Source organism: Aotus nancymaae, unplaced genomic scaffold, assembly GCF_030222135.1.
Source record: "Aotus nancymaae isolate 86718 unplaced genomic scaffold, 86718_ANA_hifiasm-v0.15.2.pri h1tg000006l, whole genome shotgun sequence".
Classification (NCBI taxonomy): domain Eukaryota; kingdom Metazoa; phylum Chordata; class Mammalia; order Primates; family Aotidae; genus Aotus; species Aotus nancymaae.
In genome coordinates, this window is record NW_026988417.1 from 6,855,266 (window position 1) to 6,870,953 (window position 15,688).

Below are 15,688 nucleotides of genomic sequence, written 5' to 3' on the forward strand. Positions count from 1 at the left end.
TGAGAAAAACCTACAGACTAAATGAAAAATCGAATGCTTTCTCCTTAAGATCGGGAGAAGGCAAAAATTTCTACTCTCAGTACACATTCTTCTGGAAGTTATAGCTAGTGCAATAAAGCAAGAAAGATGAAAAAAGATGTTTGGATTAGAAAGGAAGAAGCAAAACCATGTTTATTTACAGATGACATGATTATGTAGAAAATCCAAAGATATCTACAAAAAAGGCTATCAGAGTTAATAAATCAGTTTAACAAGTTTGCAAGAGACGAGATCAATTAGAATAGAAACTTAAAAACTACCAGTTATAATATGAGGTAGGAAGGAATACATTTGACAAAGACGTGAAAGACTTGTGTACTGAAAATTATAAAACTATAAAACATTGATGATAGAAATTAAAGAAGACCTAAATGAGTGGAGAAAGCCTATGTTAGTAGATTGGAAGACTCAATATTGTTAAGATGGCAATTCTCCCCAAATTGATCTGAAATTCAACACAGTGTAAACCATATCTGAATTTTTGTTTTTTAAAGAAACTGAAAAACTCATTCTAAAATTCATGTAGAAATACAAAGGACCTAGGATAGCCAAAACAACTTTGATTTCAAGATTTATTATAAAGTTTCAGTAATTGATGTAAGTGATATTGGTGTCAAGATAGATTAACAGATCCAGGGACAACAATACACAGTCCAGAAATAGATGCACATATATTTGGCAGCTGACACAGATGATTTTGAATAGAGGCCCAAATGCACTCCAGTGGAGAATATTCAGGTAATGGGTGCTAAAACAATGGTATATGTGTAAAAATGAACTTCAATCCGTATTTTGTACCATATAAAAATTTTAATTCGAAATGGATCATAGATCTCAGTATAAACCCTACATCTATAAAACTTCTAGAAGAGGAGGTGGAGAGTTTTTTCTTAAAGGACCAGATAGTAAGTATTTTAGGCTTGTGGGCCATATGGACTCTGTTGTAATGATAGGACTCTGCCATTGTAGTATGAAAGAAGCCGTAGAAAATACATGAATAGATATGGCCATATTCTAGTAAAATTTTATATATAAAAATAGGCAGCTGGTCTGCAAGCCACAGTTTACCAATCCCTGTTGTTGAAGAAAAAAGAGTAAAAATCTTTGTGATCTTCAGTTAGTCAAAGATATCTTAGATATGACACTGAAAGCAGGATGCATAAAATTAAAAATTAATAAATTGGGCTTCATCAAAATTAAAACCATCTCCTTTTTGAAAGGCACTTAAGAGAATGAAAACAAGCCCTAGACTGACAGAAATTATCTGCAAAGCAAGTATCTGATAAATGGCTTGTATCTAGAATATACAAAGAATTCTCAAAACTCAATAGTAAGAAAACAAACCACCCAATTATTAAGTGGACAAAATGTCTGAACAGACATTTCACCAAAAATGATATACAGATGGCAAATAAACACATGAAGAGATGAGCAACATCATTAGCCGTGGGGGTAATGCAAATTGAAACTACAACGAGATGCTATTATATATCTATTAGAATGGCTAACTTTAAATAGGCCAACTATACCAAATTTTGATAAGGATGTGGAGAAACTGGAACTCTCATATACTGCTGACGGGGATGTAAAATGATGTAACAGCTTTGGAAACTCTTTGGAGTATGGTCTGTATAATATACAAACTATTCTATAAAAACATAAAAAGTGAAAGTTTTTCAACTCATTTTATGATGTTAGTACAAACTTGCTAGAAAATTGCAAGAAAAGAAAATTATTAACCAATATGACTTCTAAACATAGGTGTAAAACTCAAGTAAAAATATTAGCAAAACAAATATGTCTCTATCTATCATCTACCTATCAATTGTCTATCTATCTATTTATCTATCTATCATCTATCTATCTATCTATCTATCTATCTGTCTATCTATCTATCTATCATCTAATTACCATGTAAGAGTCACCCTAGAAATGTCAGGATAGTTAAAGACAAAAAAATGTTAACTCACTTCATTAATAGATTAAAGTCAAAAGTCGTATTACCTTATTAATAGATACCACAAAACAAAGCAAGCAGTCAAATAAAAAGAATCCACGTTAGACACAAATTTTAATACTTATTCTAAGGGAATGCTCTCAGAAAACTAGGAAAGGAATTTACTCAACCCAAGAAGCAGTATCTATCAAAACCTGACAGCAAACATCATTTTTCATGATGAAACTTTAAAAGTATTGCTAGACCTAAGACAAAGAAGCCTTCTACCACCACTGCTCAATACTGCCTGCATTGGAACCAACTGGACTAGACGGCAAGTGGGTTAAGAATAGCAAGGAAAAGCCAAAATTGTCTTTAATTGCAGATGACATAATTGTCTACATAGAAAATCCAAGAGAATCTGTTCTCTAACTATTAGAAGCATGTGACAGTTCAACAGAATTGCTGGGGACAAGACAACATAGTGAAATAAATAGCCTTCCTACTGAACAGCAGTACCAATCAGAACATATTAGAAGGGGCAAATCCTGTTTACAGTAGCAGTAAAATCTATAAGATACTTAAGAGAAAATCTAACAAAAGATGTACCCACCCTTTATGGAGGTAGTGTAGGAGAGTGGTTCAATGGTTCAGAGCAGAGCATTCCAACCCAGATTGTCTGGTTTCAGATCATGGCCCTGCTGCTTCCTGGTGGGGAAAATTACTTGATCACTTGGTGCCTCAGTTTCTTCATTTGTACAAGGGAGATAATATTCACCTCACAGGGAAGCTGGGATGATTAATTGAGTTTATAAATACAAAGTGTTTAGAACAGTAGCTGGCACATACTAATTTCCATATAAATGGTTGTTATTGTTATGAAGAAAATTACAAAATTTAATTGAAGGACATGAAAGAAGATCTGAATAAATACAGAGATAGACCATATCCATTGATGGGATGATTCAATATCAGAAAGATGTCTGTTTTTTCTTGGTTAATTATAAACTCATTGAAGTTTCCGTGAAAATCTCAACAGGATTTTCTTTTTCTTTTTCTTTTTCTTTTTTTTTGAGATGGAGTCTCACTCTGTCGCCCAGGCTGGAGTGCAGTGGTGCAGTCTCGGCTCACTGCAGCCTCTGCCTCCTGGCTTTAAGCGATTCTCCTGCCTCAGCCTCCCGAGTATCTGGGACTATGGACACGTGCCGCCATACCTGGCTAATTTTTGTATTTTTAATAGAGGTAGGGTCTCATCATGTTGACCAGGCTGGTCTTGAATTCCTGACTTCAGGTGATCTGCCTGTCTCAGCCTCCCAAAGTGTTGGGATTACAGGCGTGAGCCACCATGCCCAGCTCCAACAGAATTTTCAATGGGATCTGAGAAACTGAAAATTTGCATAGAAAAGAAAAAGTCCAAGAATAGCCAAGACAATTTTGATGGAAGGTGAAGACTGTGCCATTTGACCTACTTGATATTGACTTGTTATAAAGCTATCTCTCTAAGGCAGGGTAGTCCTGCCACATGGGCCAGACAGAAAGACCAATGGAACAGAACAGAGAGTCCAGAAGTAGACCCACATGTATGTGGGAACTTGGTATAGAAAAGAAGTGGCATTTTAAATCAGTGGGAAAAGGATGGACTATTCAGTGAATGATTTGGATATTACTTTCTTCATATGGAAAAAGTATGTACTTTGATCACTGCCTCACCCCAAACAGAAAAGCATGCTGTAAATGAGCTAAATATATGTCTTAAAACATAAAGAAAGGACATTCTGTCTACTACCTTTATAACTCAGAGGGTAGATAAATATTGGTAGAACAGAACACAAAAGGCAAAATGCTTAAAAGATAAATACTGATAAATTTCCTACATCAGAATGAGTGACTTCCCTAGGATAAGGGTACCATAAACAAAGTTAAGACAAAAGTTGCAAATTAGAAGAGAATGTTTGCAACATGTAAACAGAAGATAGGTTTGCAACACATATAGACCGACAGAGGATACAATTCTATCAAAAGTAAGGAGAAAGTCACACAGCCCAATGGAGGCGTGGGCAATGGGCAAAGACAGTTCATAGAAGAGGAAATTCAAATGGCCAGATGGCAAGATTCCCAAACACTAGGAATCAGGAAGTGCAAAGTAAGTAATCCTCACTCACCGGTTCACCCATCAACTTCACGTGAATTTAAGTCTATTCCAAGTGTCACTTGAGAATGTGATACACTGCTCTAGGGGCATAAATTGTTTCTGTATTTGGTAACGAGTAGGAAGTTAAATACGTACATATGCCAGTATGCATGACCGAGAATGAATGTCACCAGTACGACTCAGTAGCCTCCCCCCTCCACCTGCCCATCGTAGGAAACCTTTACAATGCGAGCAATGAGGAACTAGGTAAAAGGATGTACCTTCAGAGTTGTTGAAATCCAAAAAGGTTAGAAACAATCTAAATATTATCCGGGTGTGTAAAGAGCTGGTAGGAGAAATAATACATTAATTGTATGCTGGTAAATATTTAACAACCTGCTATCCAGGAAAAAAAGCCTTAATTTGTAGAATTTGCCAATTTCTGGGATGTAAATACTCTGCCATGGTTGATTTCTAGCCACCATCATGACATCATCAAACACAGAGTCAGGAAAAGATGTGCATGATCAGCTCTTGCGAGAAGGTTCTTGGAGCAAGCTCCAGCACACCATTGATTCTTTTCTGCCAGATGCAAGATCGATGAAGAAACTAGGGTAAAGCTGAAAAAATAATGCTTAGGGAAAAAAAGCAGTTTGCAATATGGTGTGATCAATATGATCATGTTTATATAAATTTCTAAATTACATAAAATGATACAATGCATGTATGTATGTTAAGGAATAGACCATGAATGGGAAGAAATCACTACTTGGTGGATAGTGTTTGGCTCTGGAAAGAGAAAGGGAAGTTGAGGACTAGGAAGGAATGTAAAGGAGCTTCAGTTGTATCTCTGTGGTCTCATTTCTCAAATAAGAACTGAAGCAAAGCTGGGTGCAATGGCTTGTGGGTGTGGTCCTAGGTACTTCAGTGGCTGATGTGGGAGGATTGCTTGAGCCCAGGAATTAGAGACCAGCCTGGGCAACAGAGTTGAGACCCTGTCTCTACATAAAAATACAAAAATAAATAAAATAATAATAATAAAAATAAAGAAAGAGCTGAAGCAAACGTCAATGCTAATATTGATTCTTTTTGAATCAATATTCAAAAGATAGGGGATTGTAATAATACATTTTAGTCTCTTTATTTGAAATATGTCACAAATAAAATGCAAAAAAATAAGATCTAATCATGATTATGTAAAAACAAAACTCTACCCTGAATAGGTCCTGAGATAACACACCCAAAAGGTTTCTGGCAATCTTATTTGGACTCAGGACCATAACTTTTATGTTTTCCTTTATTTCCAAATTTTCTATCACAAGCAAGTGTTACTTGTGCCAGGGCTGAAAATCACCAACCTTGAGAGTTTTGGGATGGATTATGGCTCTTCATCTTCATTTGCCAGGTGTTGGCATATCTCAGAATTCCAAGACATACTCTCTTCGTCTAGAGGCATGGCGACCTGGGCTGTGTGTCGAGGGGGCGGGCTTTTGTCTTATCATTTCACTGGAGGAAAGACCCACTGTGGCACTGCGGACCCAGCCTCTATGAGGTTCAAAGTGGTGGAACAAACCAAGAAAACCACCTGGAAGCTTGGCCCGAGGACCTGGGTGGTCATGGAGGGGAATGGTGGCGGAGAAGCCACTAGGATGGTACAGCTAACTGCTCTATTATACCAGCTGGTATATGGGCTGATTATACCAGCTCTGGAATCACAGACCTGGGTACAGCTCCACATTGCCACTTAGGAGCTGAGTAACTTGGCAGAAAGGACTCAGTGCTGTCTGTTCATTTGTAAAATGGGTCGTGTGGTTGACTGTATTACTGTGCAACGTATGAGCAGCCCCATCCTGCAGGGAGACTGTACTTCTATGCTCGGTTGAGGTCACGTGGCCATCCGACCTGCAGTGCCCTCCCTGCCCTTACTGACTCGCAGGTGGTGGTCTTGTGACTTGTTGGGCCAGTGATGCTGTAGAGTGAGCTCATGGCTCCTGTCTCTCTCTCTCTCTCTTTTTGGTTTTTAAGATGGAGTCTCGCTCTGTCACCCAGGCTGGAGTGCAGTGGCACAATCTTAGCTCACTGCAACCTCCGCCTCCAGGGTTCAAGCGATTCTCCTGCTTCAGCCTCCTGAGTAGCTGTGGCTACAGGTGCACCACCATGCCCAGCTAATTTTTGTACTTTTAGTAGAGATGGGGTTTCACCATGTTGGTCAGGCTGGTCTCAAACTCCTGACCTCGTGATCCGCCCTCCTCTGCCTCCCAGACTGCTGGGATTACAGCGCCTCTCTCTGTTACCTCTGCATAAACCCAGCCATGTGCAGCTCCATCAACCTGGGTCCCCAGACAAAGATGACAGGGATCAGAGCTGCAGCCCCCTCAAGATGGACATGAAACACGAGTGAGAAATAGCCTCGAAGTGGCTGCATTTTGGAGGGTCATTCATGGCTGCAGTCTTCTAGTTCATTCTGGCTGAGGCAGGGTTCTCATGTGTTGAGGAGAGAATGAAGTAGCCTGTGTGAAGTGCTCAGCCACCACCTGGCAAAGGGGAGGTAGCAGGCAGGTAGGCGAGGGTGTGCTGCTGTCTCCAGCAACCCACAGCTCTCAGGGACGAAACACATCACGTGGTGTTTCTCACTCACTCGGCACATCAAACAGGGGCCCCTGCTATTTGTACTCAGTTAAAGACTCGGGCTGATGGATAATCTATCTTGAGGAGTGCTTTTTCAAGATCCTGAGTCAGGGGAAAAAAGAATTTGGCAAACCCCACAGAGGCCGCTGAAGCTTCACTCAGAAGAGACACTGTCACCCACCTCACCTTTTACTCTGCAAAGCAAGTCTTATGGCTACACCTAATATTAAAAGGGATGGGAAAGTGCAGATCTACCCCAGGCACAGAAAGAGGCAAGAAGCAGGATGTGTGTGGTCAGCACTAATGACCTCCCCTGTGGCCATTCAATAAATGCTAGCCGCTGCTAGAGTCACCATTAATCATGGCATTTAGGCTAACTCCAAATGGAAAAAAGGTGAGACATAGAGATGACATTGTCAGCGGGGTCACGAGTGTGTGTGAATGTGGAGTCTGGGAGGGGGAGCTGTCCAGGGAGAAGCAATGGGGCACGCAGGGAGTTGGGTGGAGACACAGTTGGGACCAGACTGTGAAGACCTTTGAGCTGAGATGTTGTCATGTGGAGCTAGGAGCGTTGAAACATCTGAACCAGGAAGGAGAACACGGACCACATGAAGGAGGGGTGAGGCCCTGAATTCCGGTGGGGTGAGGAGGCTGGCTGGAGGTGGGGAATGACTGGAGAGCTCTGTGTGAGTGCAAGTCAACAGGGCTGGAAGGAGGACAGGCTGTGGAGGGGGAAGGTGTGGGAGTCGGGATAAGTCCAGTGCATCCTGGGTGCAGACGAGGAGGAAGTCCAGTTCCAGTGTTAGGAGAAGATGCTGGATTCAGCGTTAGAGGGGATAAATGGCTGGAATCGAAGTAACAACACCTCATGTAAGGAGGTGGTGGATCAGCAGGGACAATCTTCTGTTACCTCTTCGGTAAACTGGTTGACATTCGTGACTAAAGCTAAACAAAGACCCTATCACTCAGAAGTTCCTATAATTTTTTTTAAGAGAGAATCTTGCTCTGTTGCCCAGGCTGGAGTGCAGTGTGGCACCATCCTGGCTAAGTGCAACCTCTGCCTCTCAGGCTCAAGTGATCCTCAGCATCCCGAGCGGCTGGGACTGCGTGCACTACCATGCCTGGCTAATTTTTGTATTTTTTGTAGAGACAGGGTCTCCCATGTTGCCTAGCCCGGTCTTGAACTTTTGGGCTCAAGCGATCCGCCTGCCTCAGCCTCCCAAAGCGCTGGTGGTGTGAGCCGCTGCGCCCAGCCAGTTCCCGGAATTATTGTGTACTCATGAGTGCTGAGCCGCAGGAGTGTTGTTCATAATCAGCCTCCACACTGAACAAACAACTACATGCCCAACCACAGTGGGGTCAGTTGCAGTGTATTTCTACTGTGGAATATTATACAACAATGAAAAATGAATAAATTACAGCTACATATATGTAGTAACATGAGTGCCTCTCAGAAAAAAAACATTGTGTAAACGAAACCAGTCACAAAAACATCCCTACCTTACAATTCTACTTATAGAAAGTCCCTAAACTAGTAAAACTACAGTGTTAAAAGTCAAGATGGGGGTTAATCTTTGGGGTAGTGTCTTAGTCAGTTTGGACTGCTAGGCAAAAATGCTGCAGCGTGGATGCGTAAACCACAATCTATTTCCCACAGTAATGGAGGCTGGGAAGTCCAAGATCAAAGCGTAGGCAGATCCTGTGTCTGGTGAGGGCTTCCTGATTTGTGCAGAGCAAACTTCTTGTGTCCTCATATGACAGAGAGAGAGGGGGAGGGGGGGAAGAGAGAGGGGGAGGGGGGAGAGAGGTGGAGGGGGTAGAGAGAGGGGGAGGAGGGAGGGGGAGGGGGAGGGGGGGAGAGAGAGGGGGAGGGGGGAGAGAGAGGGGGAGGGGGGAGAGAGAGGAAGCAAACTCTCTCACATCTCTTCTTATAAGAGTGCTGATCCCATGATGAGGGCCCCACCCTTGGGACCTAATCATCTCCCAAAGACCCCACTTCCTAAAACCATCACATTAGGGGATAGGATTTCAATAGATGAATTTTGGGAGTCACAGCCATTCAGTCCATGGAAGTGGAGAGAGAGGGGAGTGAGGGAGGCCTTGAGAGGTGGCTACGCCCTTTCCTGACTTGGTGGTGGTTAGATGAGTGTTTACTTTGTGGTCGTTCTTCAAGCTGAACATTTGAATTTTGAGCAGTGTTCTTGGGCTGCCATAATAAAACATGATGGAACAGGTGGCGTAAACAATAGAAATGTACTTCCTCCCAGGTCTGGAGGCTGCAAAGTCCAACATCAAGGTTCTGGCCAATCTGGTTCCTGGCGAGTCCCCTTCCTGGTTTTCAGGAGGCCATTGCCTCGCTGTGCTCCCGTGAGCACCGGGGGAGAGAGTGGGCAAGCTCTTTGGTCTCTTCCTATAAGGGCACTAATCCCTCCATGAAGGCCCCACCCTCTTGGCCTTGTCTAACCCTAATCTCTCAGAGGCCCCACCTCCAAACATCATCACATTGGGGGTTAGGGCTTTGGCATGTGCATTTTAGGGGACACGGTGGAGTGCACCGTGGATTTTCCATCACGTTCTGTCCGCCAATTACAAGTTGGGGGCACAGAAACACAAGGAGACACGGCCCGGCGGGGACGTCAGGAGTGGAGCACGTAAGCCTGCTGAGAAGTGGCAGTGGAAGGTGGTGCCACTGAAGTAAAGGGAAGCACGCGGTCCACAGGGTGAGACTCACAAGAGCTGAGGGTAACCAAGGCTGCAGGGGCTCTTGGGTCTAAGGCGTTAGTGGAGCCCATGCTCCAGGTGGGGGAGAAGGAGCTGGTCTGTAATGGTCTCCACTCGTTTCAGATGGTTTTGGGGGGACTCCAGGCAGCTCCCCAAAGTGCAGTAGAGGTAGGAGAGGCCAGAGGTGTTGGGGCAGCACAGAGAGAGCCCAGCATGCGTCCACTGGTTCCAGAAACAGGAAAGTCATTCTCATGCCCTGTGACACGAGTTTCTTTTCTGGGGTGGGATGGGTGGCGAGAAGCCAGGTTGGAGGGCACGGCAGTGAGTGAGGAGATGGCGAGTGCAGATGTGCCCCTTTGGCACTGTGGTTGTGAATGGGAGAAATGCAGTGCGCTGGTGGCTGAAGGGACATGGAGTGAGGACAGCTTTGGAATGTGGAAGAGACCCACCAGGCTTATGCTGTGGGGTGCATCTGGAGAGATGCTGACAAGTCTCACCTCATTGAGCTGTCCTTTACACTCACCTTTATAAAATAGCACCTCCTCCTCCCCGTTCCTCTCCATCCCCGCACCCCGCCTTCTCCTCGGCACCAGCCATGGCCCACACAATACATGCTGACTTCATGCTGTCCATCTCACCCCACTGGGAGTCCAACTCCATGGGAGCAGAGAATTTCACTATTGTTTCTTCCACTCTTCCCTAGTGCTGGGAACATGCCTGCACATAGTAGATACTCAATAAACATTCTTCACCAATGAATGAAAGCACAGAGAGGAGTCTGTACAGAGGCTGGAGGTGGCAGGATCCGGCGCTCACGCATCTGCCAGTGGGGGCAGGGCTGTGTACAGATAGAGATGAGGAAGCAACAGATCGTGTGATTGAGTGGGGGTGGGGCTGGGCAGGGGGCTGCGGGAGGGTCCTTGGTTCTGCTGGAGGGGTGGGCTTCTGGGAAATGGAGGAGACAGTCTGGAGGAACCCAGACACTGCTTGTGGTAGGGGTGGGGTTGGATGGGGTGGGGCCGGTGAGGAGGGGATGGATACAAGCCCTGGGAGTCCAGCCAGGTTGGAAAGACCACCCACTCCAGGGTCCCCAGCATGGCTCAGAAGCCGAAGAAAGGGATGATTTACTGTGTCAGGCCAGAGTGGGGCTGTTTTCATTGCAGTCCAGGACATCCCGGGAGATGAGGCTGATGCCAGCATAGGGTGGATGTTTTGGCAGAATTGACAGATGGGGAGAAGGGACCTCCCCATGATCAGAGAGGGCGGCTGAGGAACGTGTGGAAGGGTGGGTCTCAGTGTGATAACAAGAGAGCTCCCGGGAGACCTGGCCCCTGCTGAGCAGGACTGGCCACCCCAACTCAGTGGGGCCACTCCTGCCATCACATCCACTTTACAGGTGACGTTGTGCCTGGGCCCCCTCTTGGCCAGCACTTGAACCCAGCCTGCCTTTCTCCGAGTTAGAGAGGCTCGGGAGTATGGACAGAGAGTGGGGGTCTGGGCTTAGGATGGGAGGTGGGGGGCATGTAACAGACAGGTGTGAGAGAGAGAGGAGAACGTGTCAGGCTGGTGGGTGGGGGCTGATGTGGTGTCAGTCACTGTCCTCCAGGGTAGAAAGTGACATAGAAGAAGCACCTCCTTCCGGCCCTTGCATTTACCTGGTCCTTGAATGAAGTCTGCACACCTGGGAGTTCCTGGCTTGTTCCACAGTGAAAAGGTGGAGGCCGGGTCAGGGCAGGGCACTTGCCGAAGCAGGTGCTGGCAGAGCCCCGGGGCCTCTCCCCAGCCCGCCCTGGCATTACACCCTGCAGAGTGCTGGTGGGGCTGGTGAGGGACTTTCATCTCCTCATAGGTCCGTTCTGGGGATCTCAAAGGCACAAAAGCCCAGCTCTAGCTTCAAAAACTCCCTCTCACTCTCCAAGAAACCTGGGATGGCATCACCTTCCTCCGCCTTTCCCATAGCCCCACTCTCCCTGCCCCAACACCTCTGGACTCTCCTACCTCCACTTCAGTTTGGAGAGCTTCGTGGAATCCCCGCAAAACCACGTGAAACAAGTGGAGGCCATTACAGACCAGCTCCTTCTCCCTGACCTGGAGCATGGGCTCCACTAATGACTTCAACCTGAGTCCTGCAGCCCTGGTTACAGCACTGGACTTACCCCTCCGAGGCAAGCTCGGAGCCCCTCCCTTGCTTGCCAAGGAGGCTCTGCTGGGCTCCTAGAAAGGCCTGATGGTCCCTCACACCTCTGAAGTCCCCACTGGGGCTTGTGCCCCGTGCAGGGTGCTCGGATTCATTAGGCAGCGGGCCATGGTGGAGGAGGTGGCAGCTTGGCAAAACAGGAGGCAAATATTTTTTGAGGGCCCACTATGTGACCGGCTGATGACTAGAGGGAGGGAGGGAGGTTCCTGTTTGGCAGAGCCGTGGGTTTGGAGGGGAGGGAGTGGAGGGAGGTGGGGACGCATTTTCCAGCCTGGTTTTGGACTTACCTAGCTCTGTTTTTATAACTTTCTTACGGGAGAGGTGGGCATAAGGAGAGATTTCAGAGCTCTGCCTGGGGAGGCCCACTCACCCTCCAGCCATTTTGTCCATTGTTGCCTTGAGCCGTGCTGGACCCCCTCCACCTAGATTCTTCACATGTACTCAGCGCTCTCGAGGGGCCCCAGAACTTGTGCGACCCACCCTCTTCTCCTAATGAAGGGGTCCAGCGTCCTTGCCCTCCTCCAGTCCCCATTCTCCAGGTGCACCCTCTTCAGCTGCGCCCCTAGTCCTTCCTTCCGAGTCCTTTCTGCCTCTGCCCTGCGAGACTGCCCTCCTCCTGCCCCCTTCCCAGTCCCCTCGCCCTTGGCCTTGTCTCCCATAACTGGTCACCTTGGCACCCAAGGTACCCTCCCCCAAGCTCAGCTGATCACCCTCTCCCCGCAAGCCGCCTGTTTCCTTCCTTTCTCCCCGGTGGCGTACCCAATACCAAGGTGCACACCAAGAGGGCCCGAGCACCGCGGTGCCGCCTCGGCTGGGGCGCCGGCTCCACCTGCAGGGCCGCGGGGGCGGAGAGCGGGCGGCGCGAGGGAGGGGCCTGTGACAGCGGCGGCGGCGGCGGCCCCAGCCCGCGCAGCCCGGCTCGGCCCCGGCTCGGTCGGCGCAGCGCAGCGCAGCGCCGCGCGCGTCCCCTCGCCGCCGCCGCCGCAGCCAGGCGCACCGGCACCAGGCCCCGCCGCCGGGCGCACGGACGCAGCGCGCACGGCCGGCCGGGATGCGCGCCTGGGCCCCGGCCCGCCCGAACCCGCGGCCGCCGCCCGCCCGCCGCGCGCTCGCCTGACCGCGGCGCCCGCCCCCGGCCGCCCCCGCCCGTCCCCGGCCGCGATGCCTTCCCTCCGGGGCCCCGGCGGCCCGCGCCCCTGCTAGGCTGCGGCGGCATGGCCCGCGCGCCCGGCGCGACCTCTGCGGATTGCATCGGTGTGTGGCGGCGGGGCATGCCCAGGGCACCGGGCACGGCCTTCAATGGGCGAGGACACGGACACGCGGAAAATTAACCACAGCTTCCTGCGGGACCACAGCTATGTGACTGAAGGTAACGTACGTGTTGTCTGAGACCCCTCCGGCCGGCCGCGGCGTGGGGATGCCGTCGCACCGAATGCCCTCCGAAGGTTTGGACCGCGCGATGTGTGTCGTGTCCCCCCGCCCCACCCCACCCCACCCCATCCCACCCTGCCGGGGCCCAGGAGGGAGGGAGTCCTAGGGCACCGTCCTCCGCTGCCCAGCGCCCGGAGAGGGCAGCGCCCTCCTCCGCGACGCCCTCCGGGAGACAGCTTTCTTCTCCCAGGCCAGGTGGCATCCTGATTCGGCCCTGACCATCATTTTTTAAAAGGCCATGCCTGTGGCTAATCTGGTGAAGAAATCCCAGGGAAATTTAATGGTTTAAAATCCTAGATTTGCCATTTCAGCCCTGCCCAAAGCCCACAGAATTTTCTAGGCTGCCCTCTCCTTGGAGAAGAAGAGGGACTCGGGGGAAAAAAAAATAATCCATTGCCAGGTCCTCCTGGGAGGCCCGCCTGCCTGGGCCCCTCCCTGTCCTCCGGAGGTAGGGTTCCTGAGTGGGAGGGAGAAGGCGACTGGTTTGGGGCTGGCCTTTTTATTCCTGGTGAGTTATATTGAGACAGAAGCAGCTGGGCCAACTGTCGGGATTTTCCAAAAAAGTGGGACATGCCATCCCAAACAGGCCCTGTTTAAAATCCCCTAAGTTGGCCCTACAAGCCCAACCCCCACCCCCATCCTACCCCGAGGCTGGTGGGTCAGCGCCCCTCTCTTAGAGGCCTGGAACTTCAGGGGCTCCCTGCTCTGCCTTGCTGGGGGAACAGTGGGGACAGCTTCCCTGCGCAGACAGGGCCCGCGGAGTGACCCCGATGGAGGATGGGGACCGGGAGGTCTGGGCACGGGGCCGCCTGTGCTGGAGCCCTGCCCGGGTGCAGGGACGCTCAGCCGCTAACCCGGGGGCTGCCAGCTGGGCCGCAGAAGTGTGAGCGGGTTCCCGGGTGGGTGCCCCAGTGGGAGGGGCCCCGGGCACCGGTCCCGCGGGGCAGGTGCGCGTGGGTGCCGGTGTCAGGGAGACCGAGTGGGCCGGGCGGAGGGGACGGGGCTCCCGCAGCAGGGTCTGCCTCCTCGAAGCCTGGCTCTGCCGGAAATGGGGCCGAGCCGAGCCGGAGTCCAGCGGAGGCCGGGGGAGCGCAGCGCGGGCGCGGGCGGGCTCAGGGCGCCCAGGCCCGGGAGGCAGAGGCTGGGCGTGGGACCTGGGCGGAGGGTGGCTGCAGGGGCCGCGCCCGCTCCTGGCGGGAGAACCGCTGAGTCACGCTTCGCCGCCGGGTGTGTGCGGGAGAGGGGCAGGGCTGCCCGCGCCTCCGGCCCGGTGAGGCTCTGACCCGGCCGCGGCATTGGGAGGCCCGGGGAGCTGAGAGCGGCCCTTTGTCGCCTGCCTTGGCCAGGCTGAGTCGGGATCAGCGTGGGTCGGGGATGTGCTTTCTGCTCGCAGCTTGCAGCGGCAGAGGGCTGGAGGAAGCCGCCGGGCTGGCCCGTGCCCCGGTGGCCTGGCTCGGGCCGAGAGCGGATCTTGGCGGGTTGCCCCGCTGCTCCTGGGCTCGCTGTGGTCTGGCTTCCTGTAGCCAGCCTCTGTTTGCTCATCTCTACGTTGGGGGTGATGATGGGATGGGGCCCAGGGCTCGTTGTGGGACTAGGCGTAAGAAGCGCCATGGTGGACATTTTCAAACATGAATTCCCTCTGCACCCTGCCTGTCCCCCTTTCTTTCATAAATTCACCAGCTCTCAGCCGGGGACAGCAACCAGGACGGCACAGTTCCGGGAGTCAGAGCAGTGCTATTCAATCCTTCCTGCAGACACCAGGCAGTTTTGTCCCTGGGGACTGGGCAAAGACTCCCTGCCCTTGTGTGGCCTGTATTCTACCAGGGAGCTGTGTGACCTTGAGGTCTGTCTTCTCACTGGGACTGTCTCCCCATCTGTAAAATGGGAGTGAATCCTTCCTGCAGGGTCTGGGGGTTCCTGTGAGGAGCAGGTGCAGTGGTGATGAAGGAGCCTTGTGCATTGCTAACGTGCAGCCGAAGGATGCTGAGCACCTGCTGTGTGCCGGGACCTCACACCTGCTGTGTGCTGGGACCTCACAGGGCGTTCACCTTCAGATGAACAAACCAAGGCCTGGCCTTGTCCCTGGTCCAGACTGAGTGCCAGTGTGTGCAGGGCGTAGGGCTCAGGTGCTGGGGATGCAGAGAGAGCAGGATTGGAACAAGAAACAATAATAGTCATTATTACAGGTAGAACGATAGGAGAATCCTGGCCCCCCTTATTAAAAACACACTTTCACGCTGTTATATCCTGACTATATTTCATGCTCAGAGCACAGGGTAGGTCCCAGATTTGAATGTCAGAATATCAGATGGGAGTCTTGTTAAAATCCTGCTCTGACTCCTGACTTGCTGTGCAGCCTTGGACACGTTACTATGCCTTCCCGAGCTTCACTTTCCCTTCGTAAAGGGAGAAATAATAGGGCCTTTCATACAGGGTTGCTGGGATGATCAGTGATTTTGCTAATATAGAAAGTCTCTAGCACGGTGCTGGGCTCCTTGGAGGCATTTAATAAATGGCGTTGTTATTATTTATACGCCTTGTAACTGGAAGAGCCTGTGGGCAAACAGTGCATGCTAAAACTCAGTTTGCAAAAGAACCAGGTGTG

At 50.0% G+C, this 15,688-nt stretch overlaps 1 protein-coding gene across 3 annotated transcripts in view; it reads left to right on the forward strand.

Moving 5' to 3' along the window:
- Positions 1–15,688, forward strand: part of PPP2R2C (protein phosphatase 2 regulatory subunit Bgamma) — a 248,010-nt gene that overhangs the window by 82,106 nt on the left and 150,216 nt on the right. The window contains exon 1 of one of the 3 annotated variants that reach the window (XM_021669385.2): positions 12,564–13,097. The exons of 1 other annotated variant lie outside the window; for it this stretch is intronic. In XM_021669385.2, the coding sequence (XP_021525060.1) occupies positions 13,070–13,097 (28 nt within the window). In that variant the 5' untranslated portion in view covers positions 12,564–13,069. Of the gene's footprint in view, positions 1–12,563; positions 13,098–15,688 lie in introns of those variants that run through there. One more of the 3 variants, XM_021669378.2, reaches the window with a different exon arrangement.